The 23,774-nt window shown below is 37.2% G+C and overlaps 1 protein-coding gene across 5 annotated transcripts in view; it reads left to right on the plus strand.

Moving 5' to 3' along the window:
• The window catches only part of RNF2 (ring finger protein 2), a 76,944-nt gene that overhangs the window by 44,687 nt on the left and 8,483 nt on the right, over window positions 1–23,774 (plus strand). For 2 of the 5 annotated variants that reach the window (XM_068541398.1, XM_068541401.1), the window contains exons 2-7: window positions 4,051–4,139; window positions 6,872–7,032; window positions 7,693–7,908; window positions 14,339–14,611; window positions 15,469–15,640; window positions 15,998–17,828. In XM_068541398.1, coding sequence (XP_068397499.1) covers window positions 4,053–4,139; window positions 6,872–7,032; window positions 7,693–7,908; window positions 14,339–14,611; window positions 15,469–15,640; window positions 15,998–16,099 — 1,011 coding nt within the window. In that variant the 5' untranslated portion in view covers window positions 4,051–4,052 and the 3' untranslated portion in view covers window positions 16,100–17,828. Of the gene's footprint in view, window positions 1–552; window positions 643–4,050; window positions 4,140–6,871; window positions 7,033–7,692; window positions 7,909–14,338; window positions 14,612–15,468; window positions 15,653–15,997; window positions 17,829–23,774 lie in introns of those variants that run through there. The other 3 variants (XM_068541399.1, XM_068541402.1, XM_068541403.1) reach the window with 3 other exon arrangements.

Consider the following 23,774-nt stretch of genomic DNA (forward strand, 5'->3'; position numbering starts at 1 on the left):
TGTTAGCCCTAAACTGTATCTTAACTTAGTTTCCATTGGTTTACCTACCACTGTAGCAGTCTTAAGTGGTTATGGGTCATTGGTTGTTTTCCTGGCGGAAGACCTTGGGGAAAAGATAGTTCATTTAGGATTCTAGGGGTGGCAGTAGAGGGGAACAGAGGGAATACAGGTAAAGGTGGTGATGCTAAAACATGATAATGTTGGATGCATAAGGAGGGCAGGTTTCAGATAATTTGAATGCTTTTTTTCTTTGGTCTTTGCTAGAGAATCTTTAAAGGGATGGTACTTTGAAGTTTGGGTTTAATTTTGGGGCCTCAGCATACCAGTCAAAAAGACTGGCCAGGGGCTTCCCTGGTGGCGCAGTGGTTGAGAATCTGCCTGCCAATGCAGGGGACACGGGTTCGAGCCCTGGTCTGGGAGGATCCCACATGCCGCGGAGCAACTGGGCCCGTGAGCCACAACTACTGAGCCTGTGCGTCTGGAGCCTGTGCTCCACAACGAGAGGCCGCGATAGTGAGAGGCCTGCGCACCGCGATGAAGAGTGGCCCCCGCTTGCTGCAACTAGAGAAAGCCCTCGCGCAGAAATGAAGACCCAGCACAGCCATAAATAAAAAAAAAAAAAGACTGGCCATTGTGTATTTGGTACTTTTTTTCCTTTCTTTTCTAGAGCTTCTTTTAGTTGTATTATCTTTGACATGTCCAAAATTACCAGTAATAGCTAAGGTAGTTATAAACATCCTTGGAGAAATTGTGCCATCTAGCCTGGTAAGCAGAATAACTAGGATTATAATAAGAGTGTATATAGGGGTAGGAGTTCTGCCAGGAGAAGTTTGTATTTTAGATGTAGAGAAACCCACATCAATACACAAACTACATACAATAAGATCAAGTGATGCTTATAAAATGGTGGCTAGGGGGGCTTCCCTGGTGGCGCCTGGTGGTTAAGAATCCACCTGTCAATGCAGGGGACATGGATTTGAGCCCTCGTCCGGGAAGATCCCACATGCCGCGGAACAGTGAAGCCTGTGCGCCACAGCTACTGAGCCTGTGCTCTAGAGCCCGCGAGCCACAACTACTGAGTCCACGTGCCACAACTACTGAAGCCCGCGTGCCTAGAGCCCGTGCTCCGCGACAAGAGAAGCCACCGCAATGAGAAGCCTGTGCACCGCAATGAAGAGTAGCCCCCGCTTGTCACAACTAGAGAAAGCCCGCACACATTAACGAAGACCCAGTGCAGCCATAAATAAATGAATGAATGAATGAATGAATGGTGGCTAGGGACCATGATTTAGTCCCTAGAGTACAGAAATGAAGGAGAAAGTCCTCCTACATTAAACAAAATGATCTCTCTTTTAGATAATCTCTTCACGAAGGCTTTTAGAGAGGCTCATGGCAAAGTTTTTTGCTCCAGAGAGCAGATACTGGTCTGTTGGGTCTCTTGTATCCATCAGTTTGACTAGATAGCAATTAGTAGAGTCTGTGCCATCATTTGATCCTCTGAAGATTGAATGATAGAGAAAAGACAGTATTTCATGAAGGAGAAGTTTTCTGTCACAAAATTCTTTCAACTTGTGATTCTCGCACTCAGGGAGATACTCGAACCACAGGCTACTAATCCTAGGATAACAAACTCTGCTAGATTCGTGACCAGAGCTCTGTGAAAAATTGCTCAGATTTCAGACTACTATTGGGGACACTGATCAGGAATCATGATGGAGCTGAAAGATAATTGTATTTCAAGCACAGAAGATTCAAGGAATGTTTGCTTGCTTGGGAGTCCACTAGTTCTGATAAGCAAAATGAGTGAGTCTTCAAGGTAGACTCAGTGGACAGCCTCAAAATTATAAACGAAAGCCATGACTCACTCAAATTTGAAAAATTTGAACATATTTATTTCAAATTTTTGCTTGCACAAGGGAGAAACTTCATGTGGAAATGTAGCTGTTTGTTGAAGAGACAATGTATATTGAATTTTAGAGGGGGCTAGAATTTAGGTTAAATTTCAGTGAAGTGCTTTTACTTATAAAAGCAAAGTAAGTTAATTGCTCATTGGGTGGGTTCTTGAGAGCAGGTATTTTTTTTTTTAATTAATTATTTTTGGCTGCGTTGGGTCTTTGTTGCGTTGCCCGGGCTTCTCATTGTGGTGGCTTCTGTTGTTGCGGAGCACGGGCTTTACGCGCGTGGGCTTCAGTAGTTGTGGCGCACGGGCTCAGTAGTTGTGGGTCCCGGGCTCTAGAGTGCAGGCTCAGTAGTTGTGGTGCACGGGCTTAGTTGCTCAGCAGCATGTAGGATCTTCCTGGACCAGGGCCCGAACCCGTGTCCCCTGCATTGGCAGGCAGATTCTTAACCATTGTGCCAACAGGGAAGTCCGAGAGCAGGTATTTTTAAATGGTAGCTGCTAAAAGTGGGAAATTCAGCATCCTGGATACAAATAGATCATGTCCTTCATTGTTTATGTGCCAGTGTAGAATATATGCCATACTGTGATTGTGCAAGTTGTGTCTTTAAGCAAGTGTGGTATTTTTCTTTCTCACTATCTACTGGACGACTCTACCCCCCTCAGTGCTCCATTAAATAACTGGAACTCAGTGTGTGTAGCAGCTCCACTTCTCCTCTAACCCACACCTTCCGTGTTCTATCCCAGTAAAGGATGGTTGCTTTCCTAAAATCTTATTTGACCCTTCGTCTTAGACCAGTGTCGTATGTATCACGTAGTGATCTGTCTGATTCTTTCTCTCTGTCCGTGCTTTACTGCTTTGGTTCAGATAGTTCATATCACTAAGGTTTTTTAACAGCCTCCTCATTGTTCTTACTGCTAGTTGCTTTCTATTCTGTCTTCTGCATACTGCTTGAATTTCTTTGAAACTATTTGATCATGTCACTCTCTTGTTTAGAACTGCCAGTGGCTTCCAAACTTATACATACATACATGTTGCTCGACTTTGCCTGGAACCCTGTTTCTTTTGTACTCCCATCCCAGTGTAGTATTTTTTTTAAGGCTGTTTAATCTCCATTTAAGCCTTCCCTGACTCCTTAAATTTCCTGATCCTTCTCTGTAATTCCATATTGTTTTTTCCATGGTTGCTTAGACTCGATCTTGTCAGTTTGTAGTTTAGCTGTTTACACACATTTCTTTCTTTATAGGCTATGAATTCTGAGGCAAGGACCTAGAGCAATTCTGCTTGGCCAATAATAGATGCTTACTAAATACTTGAATGATTGGAGCCTCTTCCTTTGCCCTAGAGGAGTTAGTTGTCTAAGACCATCTTCCTTACATGTATACTAGATCTCGTCCCCCTATTCAAAGACAGGCAGAGAAATTGGCTGTACATTGTTCATTCATAACAAGAGGAAAGTCACAGTGGTGAGGAGACCTTGAAATTGTGTCAAATGGTGAGCAGTAGGAGGAACTAGGACATTTAGCCAGAAGTAAAGAAAAATCAGGTGGAATATGGTAACAGTGTCCAAATATTTGAAAGGCTGTTGTGTAGAGAAATTATTCGACTTGGTTTGCCTCCAGAGGACAGCTGTAAGGTGAATAGGAAGCAGTTTTGGGCTCATCATTAGGAGGAGATAAGCTGACTTATTAGAAAGGGGATTTTTCATGAGTGGAGCTGTGAAAGTAGAGGCAGAATGACCTGTGGCTTAAAGTGCTTTAAAGTAGATTTTGTATCTTTGGCAAAAGTTGGACTAGATGGCCGTGCTGCAGAGTCTGAGATTTTCCTGACATTTCTAAGTTGCATGACTACCAGTTTCAGAAAGATACTTCTTATTTTGGGTGAAGAGAGTTTCCTATACATCAGTAATAATTAAGCATTCTCTGTGTGCGAGCTATTAGGCATTCAGAGATCAGTGATAACTTCTTGCTCTCAAGTAGCTTGTATTTATAAATGGAAAGATTCTTGAGCTTTTCTTCTTTTTCATTCTTGAGGAGCCAGTGTGTAATTTCTGTTGGTTTTACTCTCAGGATTTACAATGTCTAAAAATTAGTTTTGAGATTTACTTCCCTTTCAGATACTAAAATTGTTTTTCTCTCTTCTTTATTCCTAGCAATGTCTCAGGCTGTGCAGACAAACGGAACTCAACCATTAAGCAAAACATGGGAACTCAGTTTATATGAATTACAACGAACACCTCAGGTAATGTAGATTAAGGTAACTTAGGGGAAATATGAGACATATATAAACTGGGATATAGTTTTAGAAAGTGAAAACTTGAAAGAACATAACAGTAATAATAAATTTATGTACAGTTCTAATTTATGTATGTTTGGTTGACACTTCATTTCTTGAACAAATAATTTGAGTGCATATTCTATACCAGGTCCTAAGCTAGGCAATAGGTAAAGTGGTGAATAAAACAGATGTGGCACCAGTCCAGGGAGTTTATGGACATCAAACAAGTAAATTACACATATGAGAAGTTATGTAAAGGGAAGGTCCTTAATGCTGTAATAAATAATAACGAGAGAACCAGGGAAGACTATTTTGAGAAGGTGAAGATGGGAAAGACTGGGAGAGGAACAGGTTTGAAGGAGATAAACATGCTTAAAACTGAAGTCATTTTCAGTTTGAAATGCCTGTAAGACAAGTAGAGATGCTACCTAGGGGTCTGGACTAAATATAAAGTTTTAGGACTTGTCAGTACATTTTAAGCATGAGAATGCCAGAGCACCTAGAGAGATGAGCAGAAGGCCCGGAACTTCATCCAGAGGAGCTTCAGCATTTAGAAATTAAGTAATGGAAAAGGAGCCAGCAAAGGAGACTGAGACGGAACGGCTAAAGAAAAGCAAGGAAAAATGGAAGATGAAGTGAGGGGATCAAAACATAGGACAAAGTGTTTCAAGGAGGATGCAGTTACTGTGTTCAGTACTACTGAGAGGATGAGTAAGATGAAGATTACAAAAGTGAGCATTAGAGTTGGCAGTATATACTTGGTGACCTTGACCAGAGTAGATTACTTGAGTAGGTTCTGCTGTGTTAAAGGGGAGGGGGAGGTGAAAATGAGTAGGTAATGTTTCAGAGAAGTTTGGCTGTGCAGAGAAGCAGAGAAATGGAGTGAAAACTTGAGGGCAATATAGAATCAGGAAGTTATTTAAATTTTGTTTTGTTAATAAGATGAGAGACGGAACCACCCTCACCCTACCCTCCTCTACACACAGCTGTAAGCTCATCATTCACATTTCACTATGCAGCAACCCTATATTAATCTAGGCTGATTTAGTGAAGAGGGAGAGATTGCTGAAGTCTGAGATCAAATAGAATAATCCAAAGAGGTATATACTTGAGAAGGTAGGAAGGAATGGACATGTGATAGGAAGAGGTGTACTTTCCCTTTGTAAGAAGAAAGGAAGATGCTTTATAAAGATTTGGTAGAGAGAAAACGAGAGAGTTCTTTAAATGAAATTTGAGGTAAGGTAATTAATCTATTGAACATTTAGGTGGTAGGTCTGCAGATAGAAGAAAAGTTGTAAAATAGTGTAGTGAAAAGAAAAATGAGTTTTTAGTGCTATCAGTCTGGTTGTGTGATTCCTCCCTTTTTTTCCCCTGCAGTGCTATGCAGATGCACAGGTATAGTCATGGAAAATATGGATGGATGGTTTATCCAGGGTTCAGATTTTGCTAGGCAACTTCTAAAGAGGAAGAGGGGAGCAGACTTGATTACTAGCTGGATCATCATCCTACTCTCTGTGTGATTTATAAAATCGAGGTTATAATTCCTAAATCAAAAGGTTGTGTATATATTAAACTAAGTAAAATACAGAAAGTGCTTTATATAGAGAGGTTGAAACATAATGGATACTTGATAATGGGCAATATCTATAGTTTCGATGTCTTTCCTTGTGGGGTCATCAATCTTTGACCCTATAGAGAAAACACAAGTACGACGGAGAGCCAGTGGAGACAGGAAGTGTCAGTAACATATGGGAAGCCCCTTATTCTACCTGCATCTTCCTTTTCAGTGGCCACATACTAGACCTCTTTCCTCAATCCATAGGAGCCTGTATTGGTGCCTTTAGAGCTACATAATCTTTGTTCTCAGTGCCACCTTGTGGGAAGGGTGAGTAGTGGTAGTGGCAAAGAAAGTAGGAGTCACTAATCTGTGTATTTGGGAGGTTTGTCCTGAATTCTGCATTGGAACTCCAAATGCATTTTCGCACTGAAAACGTTTTTAGACATGACGATTAGAAATACTAATACTTTTTATACTTCAGAGGTGCTATGGTTTAAATCAGTTTGTAGGTTAGCTTGAGAACCTGACCACTTTGTATAAAACTGCTCTGTGGATCAAGACTTTTTAAGGTTCAAAAGGTGATTTTAATATTAAATCCTGTTAAGCTGTGTATAAATAGAGAATACTTGTATTTGAATTTTAAAATATTTTAATGGATGGCATGAAATGTATAGTTTATTATCAAAATGGTGCAGTTTTGCAGATGGAAGAATTTTTAGGAGTCATTTAGCTTAACTTCCTCATTTTGCAGGTAAGAAGACAATGTTAAAACTAATTATTTAGTGTCACAAAGCTAGTTATAGAACTAATAGAACCTAAGCCATCTAATTCCATATTCAATGCTTTTTTTATTACTATACCAGCGTAATTTAGCATTAGTTATCTTTTAAATATATAATATGTTATCTTTAGCATTAAAATAAGGGCATTTGTATAATGCTTTGGTGCTGGGGCTGAGGGGAGTTGGAGGAGATTATAGCTAAAACAAGATTGGTTGTGAGTTGACAGTGATGGTGACTGGGTGATGGGTATATAGATGTTCATTTTTGTCATTTTCTATATTCTTACGTTTGAACTTGTCCATAATTTTTTTTTTTTAAATTAGGTAGCATTTAATTTTAAAGTGATGCTTTTACAGGAGGCAATAACGGATGGCTTGGAAATTGTGGTTTCACCTCGAAGTCTACACAGTGAGTTAATGTGCCCAATTTGTTTGGATATGTTGAAGAACACCATGACTACAAAAGAGTGTTTACATCGTTTTTGTGCAGACTGCATTATCACAGCCCTCAGAAGTGGGTATGTTAAAATGAATTATGCCAGGTACTTAAATTATACGAGGTCAGTGTTCTAGTGCTCTGTGGGTTTTGAGAAATGCATTTTCTATAAGTGTTTGTTTGAGAATTGGACATTTATCTACAGTCTAGGTTTTAATTTTTGGAGAATCTTTGTTTTGAAACAGTTGATTTTGTATAGTTTTAGAAGCTTTTTAGGATGAGTTTTTGTTGTGAGGAAATTACGAAGCATGAAACCATGATTTTCTCACTTCTTAAGTATATAAAATAATATCTTGATGAATGCTATTTTAATAAAATAATTCATAACATATAAATTAATATGTATTAGTGGATAGTTTTTCCATGTATAGCATGGATATCAGAAACGGGAAATTTAGGAAGGGATAGATTTTTATTTCTAAAATGGTTCTATATAATTTATCATGGGGAAGTATTTAGTTTTTTCCTCTATTGGCAAGTAGTATGGAGAGTCTCAGGTTTCAAAAATCTTGCTTAGTCACTAGTCAGATATTCAAGGAAAGTCAGGTTAATCAGTTTAAATTTCTGTGACTTAGTAAAGCTATTGGAATAAAGATGATAATTATCTGGAAGCTGGCTATTTTTGTCTTTAGCCCAAAGATACTGGCATTATTTACATTTTCTTTTCTCTCTTTTTATTTAGCAATAAAGAATGCCCTACCTGTCGGAAAAAGCTAGTTTCCAAAAGATCACTAAGACCAGACCCAAACTTTGATGCACTTATCAGCAAAATTTATCCAAGTCGTGATGAGTATGAAGCTCATCAAGAAAGAGTATTAGCCAGGATCAACAAGCACAATAATCAGCAAGCACTCAGTCACAGCATTGAGGAAGGACTGAAGATACAGGCCATGAACAGGTATATGGGAGAGAAGGCCAGGCAGGGCAGCCATTTTTCCAAATACTTTATTAAATACTGAATTAACACCCTCCATTTTGAAAAAGATAAAATGCAGTAACAAATAGTAGTTCTGTGTGGTTACCTTTTCTTGAAGGTATAAAATATGTCTCTAGGCATAATACGGTATTCCATTTAAAGTACTAGAGTCTTAAAACAAAACAAAACAAAACAAAACAAAACAAAACAAATACCCTCTCTTATACCCACTTCTCCATCCACTTACCATTGTATTTCTCCTCTTCTCTTTAAAAGAGTTGTCTGTGCTTACTATATCCAATACTTCTACTGTCCCATTTTGAACTCCCCCAGTCAGGCTTTATCCCCATGCCTCATATCACCCTTGTTGAAGTTACCATTGACCTCCACATTGCAAAACCCGGTTGCTGATTCTCAGATCTCATCTTACTTAGCAGCATTTTACACAGTTAATTTCTCTTTTCTCTTTGACTGGTTTTCTTCCGCTGGCTTTCAAGAGACGACATTCTCCTGGTTCCCTTTGTATGTCGTTAGCTGTTCCTTATCTCAGACTTAACATGTTCAGTACTGAACTTGTAATTCTTAGCCCCTACTTCTCTTCATTCTTGCTCATTTTAGTTGATGGCAACTCCATCATCCTACTTGCTTTAGCCAAAAACTTCGGAGTTACCTTTAACCTCTCTCTTTTTTCCCAGTCTGTGTTCCAGTTTGTGAATAAATATATTTTTAGCTTTTTCCATAATATATCCAGATTGGTCTAGGCAACCACCATCTTTCATTTGAAAGTGTTGAAACAGCCTGCTAATTGGTCTTTCAACTTTCCATGCTTACCTCCACATTGTCTGTTCTCAGCACAGCAGCCAGAGTGATAAACTGGAAGTCAGGTCATAGTTCTCCTTTGCTTTGAAGCCTCTAATAGCTTCTATTCACATTCAGGTTAAAAAACTTTAATGATAGCTTCCAAGACCCTATGTAATCTGAGCACTTTCCTCACCCCTATTCTCTTTTCTGCTCTGACATCTCCTAATATGTTTAGGCCTCAGGGAGAGTCAGCATCTTCCAAAGCCACATCCCAATAAAGCCAGCCACCAATAAAGCCACATCCCAATCTAGTGGCTTTCACCTTGGCTGAATATCAGAATCACTTGGAAAGCTTTTAAATCCTAGGGCCTCAAAGGTATCACTCCAGACTAAGTAAATCAAAATCTTTGATTGGGGTACAGGCATTTCGTATTTTAAAGGTTACAGAAGTGGTTCTGAAGAGCAAACTTTTAGTCTTTTACCAGGAGAAAGAATCCCCTTCGTAAAATCCTTTATAGATAGACCTTTGATTTTGCTTGAACATTTCTAGTGGTGGGAATATGTGATAGAAGCTTTTTTTCATTTATTAATAACTTTATTAAAGCTTCTTGGCTGTTTTTGAGACTTAGCAAGCTTGTTTCTGCCTCAGGGCCTTTATACTTACTGCTCTCTGTTTCAGGAACCCTCTTCTTCTAGATAGTCCACATGGCACACACTCATTCTTCTGGTGTCTGCTAAGTTCCCGTCTTCCACCCCAGGACTCCATACTTTCTTACCCTCTCTGCCCCATTTTTCTTCATAGCACTTATCATTCTCTGAACATGTGTGTGTTATTTGCTGTACTAGAATAATATAAGCCCTAAGAGGGTAGAGACTGTGTGAGTATTATTGATTCTTATAACACCAGTACATAGAACTACGTTTGGCTTAAAGTAAATAAGTAAATAGTTTTGTATGAATATATATTTTTTAAAAGTTCTTCCCTTATATTGAATTAAAATTAGTCTTTTGTGTGTAGCAGTCTTGATGTGTCTTTGTCAAAATACTTACGTTGGATTCTATACTTATTTCAGATTCTGCTTCTATCTACTAGTCCTCAGATAATTTCATATAAATATACATTCTTATATGCTCCTCTAAAGGCTAAGTATTTACGTTCCTAATTTCTTTTATTCCTCATATGACATTCAAGTTTGTTGGTGTATAATTCTTGAAATGCTGTCTCTAGAACAGTATGTAGTGTTATGGTTATGATTTGATAAATGCAGGATATGATAGGCTTTTGATCTACCTCCATTATCTGAACATTATTTTGTGAATGCTGCCTGAAATTACATTAATCTAGCTCTGTTGTTTCGAAAGAAGGGTGAGGTAAAAATAAATACATTAGACAAGTAGCCCTGTTGAGTTTTTTGTTTGTTTCATTATTTTGGTCTTTCCATATCACAGTAGAAAATTATGATAAAAAACATAAAATTTACCATATTCAGCATTTTTAAATATACAGTGCAGTATTGTAAGTACATTCACACAGTTGTACAACCCATTTCCAGAACTCTTTTCATCTTATAAAACAAACTGTGTACCCATTAAGCGACAGTTCCTCATTTCTTCCTCCTCTCCTCAGCTCCTGGTAAGCACCATTCTACTTTGTGTTTCTGTGATTTTGATTACTTTAAATACCTCATATATGTGGAATCATACAGTATTTGTCTTTCTGTGACTGGCTTAATGTCTTCAAAGTTTATCCATGTTTTAGCACCTGCAGAATTTCCTTCCTTTTTAAGACTAATATTCCATTGTATGTGTTCACATTATTTTTTTTTTATAAATTTATTTATTTTTGGCTGCGTTGGGTCTTTGTTGCTGCGTGCAGGCTTTCTCTAGTTGCGGTGAGCGGGGGCTACTCTTCATTGCAATGTGCGTGCTTCTCGTTGTGGTGGCTTCTCTCGTTCCGGTGGCTTCTATTGTTGCGGAGCAGGGGCTCTAGGCGTGCGGGCTTCAGTAGTTGTGGTGTGCAGGCTCAGTAGTTGTGGTTCGCGGGCTCTAGAGCACAGGCTCAGTAGTTGTGGCGCACGGGCTTAGTTACTATGCGGCATGTGAGATCTTCTAGGACTAGGGATCGAACCTGTGTCCCCTGCATGGTCAGGCAGATTCTTAACCAGTGTGCCACCAGGGAAGTCCCAGTGTTCATATATTTTTGAATCATAGTTTTGTCAATTAACATATTAGTCACCCCCTCTTAACTTTGAAATGCTGTATAGATTTCATAAACAGTATTTTATTTTTTTGGGAAAAAAAAAAAAGTTCTTGAGCATCTTTCCTAAGCAAGGATGCTCACTCTCACCACTTCTGTTCAACATGGTATTGGAAGTCCTAGCCACAGCAGTCAAAAAAAAAAGAAAGAGAGGGGGGGAGGGTATCCAAATAGGAAGGGAAGAGGTAAAATTGTCATTATATGCAAATGACATAATACTCGATAGAAAACCGTAAAGACTCCACACAGAAACTATTAGAACTAATAAATGAATTCAGCAGAGTAGCAGGATACAAGATTAATATACAGAAATCTGTTGCATTTCTTTACACTAACAACGAAATATCAGAAAGAGAAAGTAACAAAACAGAACAATCCTGTTTAAAATTGCGTCAAAAAAAAAAAAAACAACCCTAGGAATAAATTTAGCCAAGGAAGTAAAAGACCTATGTGCTGAGAACTATAAAATTGATAAAGGAAATAGAAGATGATTCAAAGAAATGGAAAGACATCCCATGTTCTTGAATTGGAAGAATTAATATTGTTAAAATGGGCATACTACTCAAAGCAGTCTACACATTTAATGCTATCCCTATCAAGTTACCCATGACATTTTTCACAGAACTAGAATAAATAATCCTAAAATTTATATCAAACCACAAAAGACCTAGAATTGCCAAAGCAGTCCTGAGGAAAAAGAACAAAGCTGGAGGCATAACCCTCCCAGACTTCCGACAAGACTACAAAGCTAGAGTTACGAAAACAGCATGGTACTGGTGCAAAAACAGACATACAGATCAGTGGAACAGAATAAAGAGCCCAGAAATAAACCCACACAACCTGTGGTCAACTAATCTTTGACAAAGAAGGCAAGAATATACAATGGAGAAAAGAGTTTCTTTAGCAAGTGGTGTTGGGAAAGCTGGACAGCCACATGTAAATCAATGCAGTTAGAACATTCCTTCACGCCATACACAAAAATAAACTAAAAATGTCTTAAAGACTTAAATATAAGACATGACACGATAAAACTCCTAGAAGAGAGTATAGGCAAAACATTCTCTGATGTAAATTGTAGCAATATTTTTTTAGATCAGTCTCCCAAGGCAAAATAAATAAAAGCAAAAGTAAACAAATGAGACCTAATCAAACTTATAAGCTTTTGCACAGCAAAGGAAACCATAAACAAAACAAAAAGACAGTGTACGGACTGGGAGAAAATAGTTGCAAATGATGACACTGACAAGGGCTTAATTTCAAAAATATATAAACACCTCATACAACTCAGTATCAAAAATCAAACAACCCAATCAAAAAACGGACAGAAGACCTAAATAGGCATTTCTCCAAAGAAGACACACAGGTAGCCAGCAGGCACATGAAAAGATGCTCAACATCACTGATTAGAAATGCAAATAAAAACTACAATGAGGTATCACCTTACTCTGATCTGAATGGCCATCATCAAAAAGTCTGCAAATAATAAATGCTGGAGAAGGTGTGGAGAAAATGGAGCCAGCCCTCTTACACTGTTGGTGGAAATGTAAATTAGTGCAGCTATGGAGAACAGTATGGAGGTTCCTTAAAAAACTAAAAATAGAGTTACTATATGATCCGGCAGTCCCACTCCGGGGCATATATCCAGAAAAGGTGGAAACTAATTTGAAAAGATACATGCATCCCAATGTTCATTGTAGCACTGTTTACATTAGTCAAGACATGGAAGCAACCTAAGTGTCCATAACAGATGAATGGATAAAGAAGGTGTGGTACGTACGTACACACACACACACACACACACACACACACACACACACACACTCTGGAATATTAGCCATAAAAAATGAAATACTGTCATTCGTAGCAAAAGTGGAGATTATCATACTGAGTGAAGTAAATCAGACAGAGAAAGACAACTATATGATATCACTTATATGTGGAATCTAAAAAATAATACACATGAACTTATTTACAAAACAGACTCATGGACATGGAGAACAAACATATTTACCAAAGGGGAAAAGGGGAGGGGGAGGGATAAATTAGAGGAGTATGGGTTTAACAGATACGCACCACTGTATATGAAATAGATAAACAACAAGGATTTACTGTATATAGCATAAGAAACTATATTCAATATCTTGTAATAACCTATAATGGAAAAGAATCTGAAAAAGAATTTTATATACATATGTATTTATATATGTATGTGTGTGTATAACTTACTTTACTGTACACCCAGAACTAACACAGAATTGTAAATCAACTATAGTTCAATTTAAAAAAAAGTTCTTGAGCATCTTTCCCAAACAGTGGGCTATTATTTCCTTGTTCTGGCAATAAAAATGTAGTAATGACACTGTTCTTAGAAGTGCATGTCGTTCTTTCATATTTCTTTTTCATCACATATTCCCTCCTTTTTTCTTGTATATACAGCTGGAGAGGCAATACATATGGTAGAAAGAATGTGTATCATGTTCTTCCTCTGGTTCTGGTGCTTACTAGCTTATAACCATGGGCCTTGGACCTCAGTTTCATTGGTTTTTCTCACTTATGAAATGATAATAACGTTAACTGCCTCGATAGTTGTTTTGATGGGTAAATAAGGTGTATACACAAAGTACCTTGCCCAGTACTGGTTTTTAGTATTTGAGCTTGTTAGAGAGCTGCTTCTGTATTTATGCTCCATATTTAGATACCATCTCATCTTCTGCGTTGGAATAATTTTGCATTGCATTAGCAGACTTTGGGTGAGGTCAGCAGCGGGCAGGTAGTGCTTACCATTCCTCTTAAATCCTGTTTCCTTAAGAAATTCTAATTAAAAAGGCATAAATATCTTCCCTCAGAACTGTAAATTATTCATAACTGAATTATGCCTTTCTTTAGATTTAAAATCCCATAATAAAGGAAATTATCAAAATATAAGTATTTGCCAATAATTCCTATAATCAATAAAGAAAATTTTTAAGGGAATATAAACATTTGTTTAATTTATTCAAATGTTTGCCTGTGTATGAGTGACGTTCCCTAGACCTTTCAGGGACATGTGGGAAATAAATGACATTATTCAACTTAGAGCAAATTCAGTTATCAAGATGTTTTTAGAATTTAGTTTTTGGGGTTTGTTTTTTTTTTTTTTGGCCACCCTGCGTGGCTTGTGAGATCTCAGTTCCCCGACCAGGGATTGAACCCGGGCCATGGCAGTAAAAGCCCGGAATCCTAACCACTAGGCCACCAGGGAACTTAGAATTTAGTAAATTCAGTAAACATACTTCGAAGTTGATGCATTGAAAAGGCCTAAATGAAGATTTCATGCAACCCGGTTTTTTGTTTTGTTTTGTTTTCCTTAACTAGATTACAGCGAGGCAAGAAACAACAGATTGAAAATGGTAGTGGAGCAGAAGACAATGGAGACAGTTCTCACTGTAGTAATGCATCCACACATAGCAATCAGGAAGCAGGACCTAGTAACAAACGGACCAAAACATCTGATGATTCTGGGCTTGAGCTTGATAATAACAATGCAGCAGTGGCAATTGATCCAGTAATGGATGGTGCTAGTGAAATTGAATTAGTATTCAGGCCTCATCCCACACTTATGGAAAAAGATGACAGTGCACAGACAAGGTAAGCGTGTGGGTTAGTTTCAGATTATCTGAATTTAGAATGTTAGAATTTAGAATGTTAAGGAGTTAAAAGGCAATTTTAGATAAGAATTAAGGGTGATATTTGTCATCCCATTGATTGCCAGGGTTTGGTTGGATATTTTGGCTGCCTGCATTGTTGTTTTCGTCTTTCCTCATGTGCTTCCCACCCACAGTTGCATATCTGAAAGGAATGACCCTTCTAGGTAGAGGAGGAGAAAGGATCATTTAAATTTCTTAACAATGATGCTGGGGTGCCAGTAGGCTCTAAAATTCATGCTGGCCAGGATGGCTGCTTTACCGCTATATAACTCTAGAGAGCCTGCCCTTGAGTGCGTATACGCATCAAATATTTGTTGAGTGAGTGAGTAAATGGTATACGATGCTTTAAAAAACGATTAGCACTTCAGTGCTTAGTCTTAAAAACCTAAAATTTATTAATTCTTAGACAAGAAGAAATTTGCTCATATTCTTAGTATTCTTCTTGCTGCTGTAGACTCAAAACTCTGATCATTGGGGTTGAGGGGTATGTTCTTTTTTTTCCCTGTCAGTACAGTGTTATTTCTACTTGATTCTTGTCATTTTATGTCATATTTTATGGATGGCAAGGTAGGTAGAGCTTTCATGGCCTGGTAGATAGTGAGCTTGTACTTCTCCTGTTTCTGTACCTTTTCGATAAGAAATTTTTAGATAATAGAGGAATAAATTTCTGATGTTATTTTGTCAGTAATTGAGACATTTTACGTTTTATATACCTTTTTGGAAATGTATTAGTTTTATAATTTATGTATGTTTTACCACTAATCTAGAAATTAAGGTTTTAATGATTTATTTTTCCAGATACATAAAGACTTCAGGTAATGCCACTGTTGATCACTTATCCAAGTATCTGGCTGTGAGGTTAGCTTTAGAAGAACTTCGAAGCAAAGGAGAATCAAACCAGATGAACCTTGATACAGCCAGTGAGAAGCAGTATACCATTTACATAGCAACAGCCAGTGGCCAGTTCACTGTAAGTATTTAAAATAATAGGCTGTTGAAATTGGGAGTACACTGATCATCTGAGAGTGGCAGGTTGTGGGGTGGGGCCTAATAAAATGGTACAGACCCTGGAAGAAGGAGAAATTGCAACAGGTAGTTAACTTGATACATCCTTTGTTCTTTTATGAATAGTATAAGTGACAACAAGTTTATCTTAAGATTTTTTTTAAGATGGACTTTTTTTTTAATTGGGGTATAGTTGTTTTACAGTGTTGTGCTAAGATGGACTTTTATGTTTGTTCCATCTCACAATTTTGTGCTTTGAGCAGTTTTCATAATTCTTTCTTTTTTGTTTTGTTTTGTTTTGTTTTGTTTTGTTTTGTTTTAGGTGTTAAATGGCTCTTTTTCTTTGGAATTGGTCAGTGAGAAATACTGGAAGGTGAACAAACCCATGGAACTTTATTATGCACCCACAAAGGAGCACAAATGAGCTTTTACTAAAACCAATTCTGAGAATGAACTTTTTTATAGCCTATTTCTTTAATATTAAAGATGTACCGTCATTACTTTTATGGACAGAACATTGGATATGTTGTTCAGTTTTCTTTCTGAGCCAGATTCGTTTACACTATTAGAATCTTTTCCCCTTAATTTAAGATATCCTTTTTTGGAAGGGACTGCAGTTATTCAGTACTTTTTCTTTCCTTTTAAAACTATATCTAGGATGTATGTTTTCACAAAGTGTGGTTCCATTTGGAGCATCTTGGAGCTTTTGACCCAGGAATTTTTCATAGTTCTGTATTCTTAAGTGAAGATTCAGTTGGCCGTCCTTTCCCCTCCCTTCAAAAGTTTTTTAGGCCTACAGAATGTTAAATAATATGTATTTTGACTTTTTTTCCTTGAGTCTTGTATATTTATAGTTTTCTATATAAGCTGTAGTATCTTCATGAAGACCAAGGCTCAAATTTACTGTGCGTAAAAAACAATTCTCATAGGATTATTATTTTCATGGTGTTTTCTTCCATAATATCTCATTTAAAAAAAAAAAGTTCTTTATGAACTTAGTGTCCATTGTCATGCAATGTTATTTTCTTCCATTTTTTTCTCTCTAATTTTGGAATTTCTGATCCTGGGAAAGAGAACCAAACAAGATCTCAAGTTCTGTGAGAACTTGGTTCATTCACAGATTTCATTGAAGAAACAAAAATTAAATTGGTCTTATGTAGTCTTCAAGTGTATATTTAAAGAAGTCTTTTTTTGCATTAGTTCTACTGTCATCTCAGTTCCTTTATTATGTGTTATGTTTTTTCCTATTAAAATACCAGAGACATGGAGATATTTTGCACTTTAGCCTTGATGAAAAGTACAAGATATGTTCAAAGCTTCCCTAATTCTTTTCTTATTGGTAGCCACATAAGTTTCAAAAATAACATGGCACATAGAAGTAACAATGGGGAAAAATTTGCTTCTGTTTGAAAAGTGTGTTTAGCATTTTGGGTTGCCGTATCAGTTTATAAATTTGGTGCTCCGCTAATTATACTCTTTCTAGAGAAGCAAGTTAATGGAGCTTGAGCCCTGCCTTGATGTGTAGTGAAAGATAATTCTGTAGAAGAATGTCAGCCAGCATGGTAAAGTTGTTCTACTCTTCTTAATTTAGTTTTATATTGAAGGACAGTGTTTGGTGTTTAGAGCCAAAAGGCTTTATGATTACAGGTCAGAAATAAGATTGACTTGCGTTTTATTTTTCGTCCCTGTCCTGATTCCAGGTATGTTTCCAAGTTTATATTATCACAGTATTTACAAAAACATGTTTGCATTGAGAATTAACCATAAAAGGTTTTTGCCAGGGGAGAGTCATCCTCTAATACCATTGTAACTAAAGCCTGTCTAGTCATTGTAAATATTTACCTGTCATTTTTGACAGATTGGGGCCAGCTTGATGTTTTAAATCTTCACCCCAATATGAAAATTAAAAGGCTTGTTCAATTTTTTTACCATTTTATTGAAAATATTTAAAATCTGTTTTTACCTTGGGAATCTGTGCCATGAAATTTGAAAACCACCAAAAATCAAGGGAAATTTTGTATTCAGTTCCTTTTCTTGTATAACGTTAAATTGTATAGATTATTAATGCATGTCCACTGAATATAACCCTGGTTTTGTGATATAACTGCTTAGATTTTATTGGTGACATTAGGTTAGTGGTTGCATTAAATAACTAAATTCCCATTGTGATTATTAATTGAAATTTGTCTTTAAGCAAAAAGTTATTTGTGAATATAAGCTTTGTGCTTGGAGAATGTATGTGTTTTTATCTGTCAGTATGGGAGGATGTAAATTCTTTGCATCATTAGTGAATTTATTGGATGTGTAATCCTTTGAAAAATATAATTATAGGTATTTGATAAGAGCATTGAGTGTGTAGTGTTGTGTGTGTGTATGTATGTGTATGTGTGTGTGTTTTGGAGGGTGGGTACTATTTACTATTAACTACCAGCCATTTCATAAAGTATATATTATCTAAGTAACTTCTATAACCACCGTCTCACCTGAGGAACAAAAGGCTCACTAAATAGGACCTTTGGATAATACATTATCATTTAAAAATTTATTATGGTAAAATATATATATAACCTAATTTATCATTTTAACCATACAGTTAATTCAGTGACATTAAGATACATTCACAATGTTGTATAACCATCACCACTATCTATTTCCAGAACTGTTATCCCAGTCAGAAACTCTGTACCTGTTAAATGATAATTCCACATTACCACTCCTACCCCCAGCTCCTGGTAAACTCTGTTCTACTTTCTTTCTTTGACTTTGACTATTTTAGGCACCTTATATATGTGGAATCATGCAGTATTTGTCCTTTGTGTCTTATTTCTCATAGCATAATGGTTTTAAGATTCATCCATGTTGTAGCATGTATCAGAATTTTATTCCTTTTTATGGCTGAATAATATTCCACTGTATGAATATACCACATTTTGTTTATCCATTCATCTGTTGATGGGCCCTTAGATTGCTGGACACTTTTTGCTGTTGTGAATAATGCTGCTATGACCATTTTTGTACAAGTATCTGTGTGAGTTCCCTGCTTTAAATTCTTTTGAGTATATACCTGGGAGTGAAGTTGTTGAATCACATGGTGATTCTATATTTAATTTTTTGAGGAACTGCAAACTTTTCCACAGTGGCTGCACCATTTTGCAATTCCTCCAGCAATGTAGAAGGATTCCACTTTCTCCACATCCTAACTAACACTTGTTATTTTTGTTTTTGTTTTTAGTAGCTGTCGTGATGGATGTAAAGTGTTATTTCATTGTGGTTTTGGTTGCATTTCCCTAATGGCTTGTGATGCTAAGCATCTTTTCATGTGCTTATTAGCCATTTGTATATATCTTCTGTGGAGAAAAGTCTGTTTAAGTCTTTTGCCCATTTTTAATTGGGTTGTTTTTCTGTGTGTGTTGTAGGAGTTCTTGATATATTCTGGTTATTAATCTGTCATCAGATATATGATTTACAGATATTTTCTCCCGTTCTGTGGGTTGCATTTTCACTCTTTCAGTAGTGTCCTTTGATGTACCAAAGTTTTTAATTTTGATGAAGTCCAGTTTTTCTTTCTGTTGCCTGTTCTTTTGGTGTCATATCCAAGAAGGCACTGCCAAATCCAGTATCATGAAGATTTTCCTCCAAGAGTTTAGATCTTTGATCCATTTTGAGTTTTGTATGTGGCGAAAGGTAAGGATTCAGCTTTGTTTGCATTTGGATATCCAGTTTCCCCAGCAACATGTGTTGAAAAGACTGCCCTTTCTCCATTGAATGGTCCTGGCAGCCTTAATTAATTAATTTTCAATTGATGAAAATTAATTGACCTTATATGTCATGGTTTATTTCTGAGGTCATATCCCATTGGTCTGTATGACTGTTCTTTTGCCAGTACCAGTCAGTTTTGATTATTGTAGCTTTGTAATTAGTTTTACATTATCATTTTAAATCTTAATGCTGGGGAAGACAATATTTCACTTGTACATTTAAGAAAATTGAGCCTTAGGATTCTGACTTGGACAACTAAACAAGAAATAATTAAAATTCCAGATGAGAAGAGGTGTCTCTTTTGAATTCCCATCACATTTCTAGTTAGAAATATTTGGTTTTCTAAGTCTTAGAAACATGATTATTAGAAAGGAATAGTAATTAGTGTTCCATTGTTGTAATTATAAAAATGGCTTCTTTGAGAACTTAATGGAGTAAGGACCTCTGAAAATCTGATGTTCCATAAAAGCAATGAGAACACTAAAAGTTGTCAAAATCAACTTTGTCAGAACTCTAAAAATTAACTAAAGGCTGCCAATAGTCTAAAAAGCACTTATTCAACAGAAACCGTAACAATATATTTTGTAACTTTTGTGTGTGTGTGTATGTATGTGTTATACTGCTTAAGAACCCTGCTTTAGAGTCTGGATTTAAATTCCAAAATTCCAATGCAATCTGCCTGGATTTAAATTCCATGCATCACTAGCCTTGGGCAGGTGATGCCAAGGTCATCATTTGACCTTGGGCAATTCTTTTTCGTTTCTCCAGCACCCACCCGCACTGGGCAAGTTGGTTTGTAACATTTTATATTGCCCTGTCTATCTTTCCCTAGTTCCAGGGTAGCCTTGAAAACAAGTAGCCTTGCAACTATGGTAGCTGTTAAAACCAGCAGCCTAGTTGCCACTGGAGGGGACTTGAAACTAACCAAAAAGCCCACCCCAGAGAACTGTCACTATTTGACCTGTCTGGTACCTCACTGAAAAGCTCTATTCTCAGAGCTTGTCTTTATTTAACCTGACTCTACTCGCTGTGTGCAAACAGCTCTGTCTTCAGCCTGTTTGTGAAAAGCAGCTGCAGTTGTTTACCGTAGAAGCTGCCTGAGGCAGTGATAACAATTGGGGCTAAAAAGACACTGACCAAAAAACAAAAGGAAAAGCTGAGGAATGACATACCTGTAGAGGACTTTGAAAAGCTCCAGCATATTCCTGGGAATCTAGAAGGCCACATGCGCAAGGCTGTATGCATGCCCAAGAGAAAAATGAAGAAGGCACCATTCTCACCTGTGACAGAACTTGAGGCTCTGCAAGTAGGAAGTGAAGGCTAGGGCAGAGTTGTAAACTGCATGTTGGAGTGTTGAAGGCCTATCCCAACACATTCACAGAGCACTTCTTCAATGCTAGGAGAGTTATTGTTTGAAGGCATTTAAGGAGATTTCTGTCCAATCATTAGCTGACTTCTAAGCTAACAAAACAGAATATAGTGGTCACACTCAGCAAAGAATGCAGACTTTACAGAATTAGTCCAAGAAGTTCACTAACAATAGCAAACACAACAAACCCTGGGGAGGGAAGGGATTCTGTTGTTCAGAGTTGCCACATTATATTAAACGTCTAGTCTCAACAAAAATTTACAAGACATGCAAAGAAACAAAGTGTCTGGGAGGAAGCCCAGATGTTTGACTTATTAAGCAAAAACTTTGTGAGCTTTTAAAAGCATGTTCAAAGAACTAAAAGAAACTATATCTTAAAAGCTAAATTTGAGGATAGTCTTTCACTAAATAGAGAATAACAATAAAGAGAAATTACGATAAAAGAACCAAATAGAAATCCTGTATTGGAAAAATATAACAAGTGAAATAAATTCAGCAGAGGGCCTCAAAAGCAGATTTGAACTGGTAGAAATATTCAACAAACTTGAACAGAGGTATCAAGAGGTATCAATTGAGAGTGTCCTATCAGAAAGGAAAGGAATAGAAACTAACACAACATTGTAAATCAACTATACCCCAATATAAAATAAAAATTAAATTTAAAAAAAAAGGAATGAAGGGGAAAAAAAGCTGCAGAGATCTGTGGGACACTGTCAAGTGTATTAGCATAATGGGGGTCCTAGAAGGAGAGGAGAGAAAGGGGCACAAAGTGTATTTGAAGAAATAATTGTCCAAAACTTTACAGTTTTATGAAGAAGAATCCCCACATCTCAGAAGCTTAACTAATGCTAAGTAAGACAGACTTTCAGAAGCAGCAAGAGAAAAGTGATCGCATACAAGGTATCTTTAGTAAGATTAACAACTCACTTCTCATGGGAAATCATGGAGGGAAATCATGACATAAAAAGCACTGAAAGAAAAAGACAGTCCACCTAGAATTCTGTATGCCACAAAATTATTCCTCAAAAATGAAAGAAATTAAGATGTTCACACATAAAAACAGAACAAATTTGTCACTAGCAGACCTGCCTGCCTTACAAGAAATACTAAAGAATCCTTTAGGCAGAAATGAAAGGTCATTAGATAGTAAGTTGAATCCACACTAATAAGTAGCACTGGTAAAGTTAACTACATAATTAAACATAAAGGACAGTATATTTGTATTAGCTTGGGCTGCTATAACAAAATACCATAGACTGGATGGCTTAAACAGCATACATTTGTTTCTCATAGCTCTGGAGGCTGGGAAGTCCAAGATCGAGGTGTGGGTAGCTTCAGTTCCTGGTGAGGGCCCTCTTCCTGGCTTGTAGACAGCTGCTTTATCGCTGTTTCCCTGCATGGTAGAGAGAGCTCTGGTTTCTTTCTCTTCTTATAAGGACACTAGTCCCATAATGGGGGCCCCACTCTCATGACCTCATCTGAACCTAATTACCTCCCGTAGGCCCAACCTCCAGCTATCATTACATAATGGGTTTGGGGAAGAGACATTCAGTCTGCAATAGTACTTTTTATTTGAAGGTCTTCTGATTTAAAAGAAAACCACATACAGTAATAAATATGAGACTGTTGACTGGGTTATAATGTGTATAGATGTAATTTGTATGGCAATAGCATAAAACATCAAGGAGGGAAGAGCTATATTGGAGCAAAGGTTTTATAGACTATGGAAATTAAATTGGTGTTAATCTGCAGTCAGATTATTTTAAATTAAGATGTTATCATCCCTAGCACAACCACTAAAACAATAACTCCAAAATCAGTAAAAGGAATTAAAATGGTATATAAGAAATTAACATTTAACACAAAAGAAGGCTGTAATAGAGGAATAGAGAAATAAGACATAACAGAGAAAACGATAAGCAAACTGGCAGATACAAATCCTCTTACCATGAATTACATTGGATGTGAATGGACGAAACAGTCCAATAAAAGGCAGTTGGCAGAATGGATTGAAAACATGCAACTATATGCTGTCCACAAGAGACATGTTTAGTTTCAAAGAAACAGATTGGTTGAAAGTAAAAGGGTGGAAAACATCAACAGTAACCAAAAGAACCTAAATAGCTATACTAATTTTAGACAAAAGAGACCTTGGGCTTCCCTGGCAGCGCAGTGGTTAAGAGTCTGCCTGCCAATGCAGGGGACATGGGTTCGAGCCCTGGTCTGGGAAGATCCTACATGCTGCGGAGCAACAAAGCCTGTGCACCACAGCTACTGAGCCTGTGCTCTAGAGCCCGCGAGACACAACTCCTGACCCCGTGTGCCACAACTCCTGAAGCCCACATGCCTAGAGCCCATGCTCTGCAGCAAGAGAAGCCACCCAATGAGAAGCCCGCGCGCTGCAACAAAGAGCAGCCCCCGCTCCCCGCAACTAGAGAAAGCGCAGCAACGAAGACCCAACACAGCCAAAAATAAAGAAATAAATTCATTAAAAAAAAGAGACCTTAAGACAAAAATTGTTAGTAGAGACATAATCATTTATAATGATAAAAGAGCCAGTCTTCAGGAAAATGTAACAATTGTAAATATGTGTCCACCAAACAACAGGACCCTAAAATACATTCCCAGATGAGGCAGAAACCAGCATAATTGAAGGGAGAAATAGACAATTCAACAATAATAGTTGAAGTCAACACCCTGTTTTCATAGTGGACAGTTTAACTTGGTAGCAGATCAACAAGGAAATAGACTTGAACATCACAGTAAACCAACTAGACCTAACATAGCAAGAGAAAACTTTACCCAGCAATAGTAGAATACATATTCTCAAGTGGACATAGAATGTTCTCCAGGGTCGGTGATAAGCTAGATCATAAAACAAGCCTCAGTAAATTAAAAGAAAAAATTATTCAGTTTATGGACTTTGGCTACAATGAAATGAAATTAGAATTCAATAGCAGAAGGAAATTTC

The sequence above is a fragment of the Eschrichtius robustus genome, chromosome 3 (genome assembly GCF_028021215.1).
Source record: "Eschrichtius robustus isolate mEscRob2 chromosome 3, mEscRob2.pri, whole genome shotgun sequence".
NCBI classification, from domain to species: Eukaryota; Metazoa; Chordata; class Mammalia; order Artiodactyla; family Eschrichtiidae; genus Eschrichtius; species Eschrichtius robustus.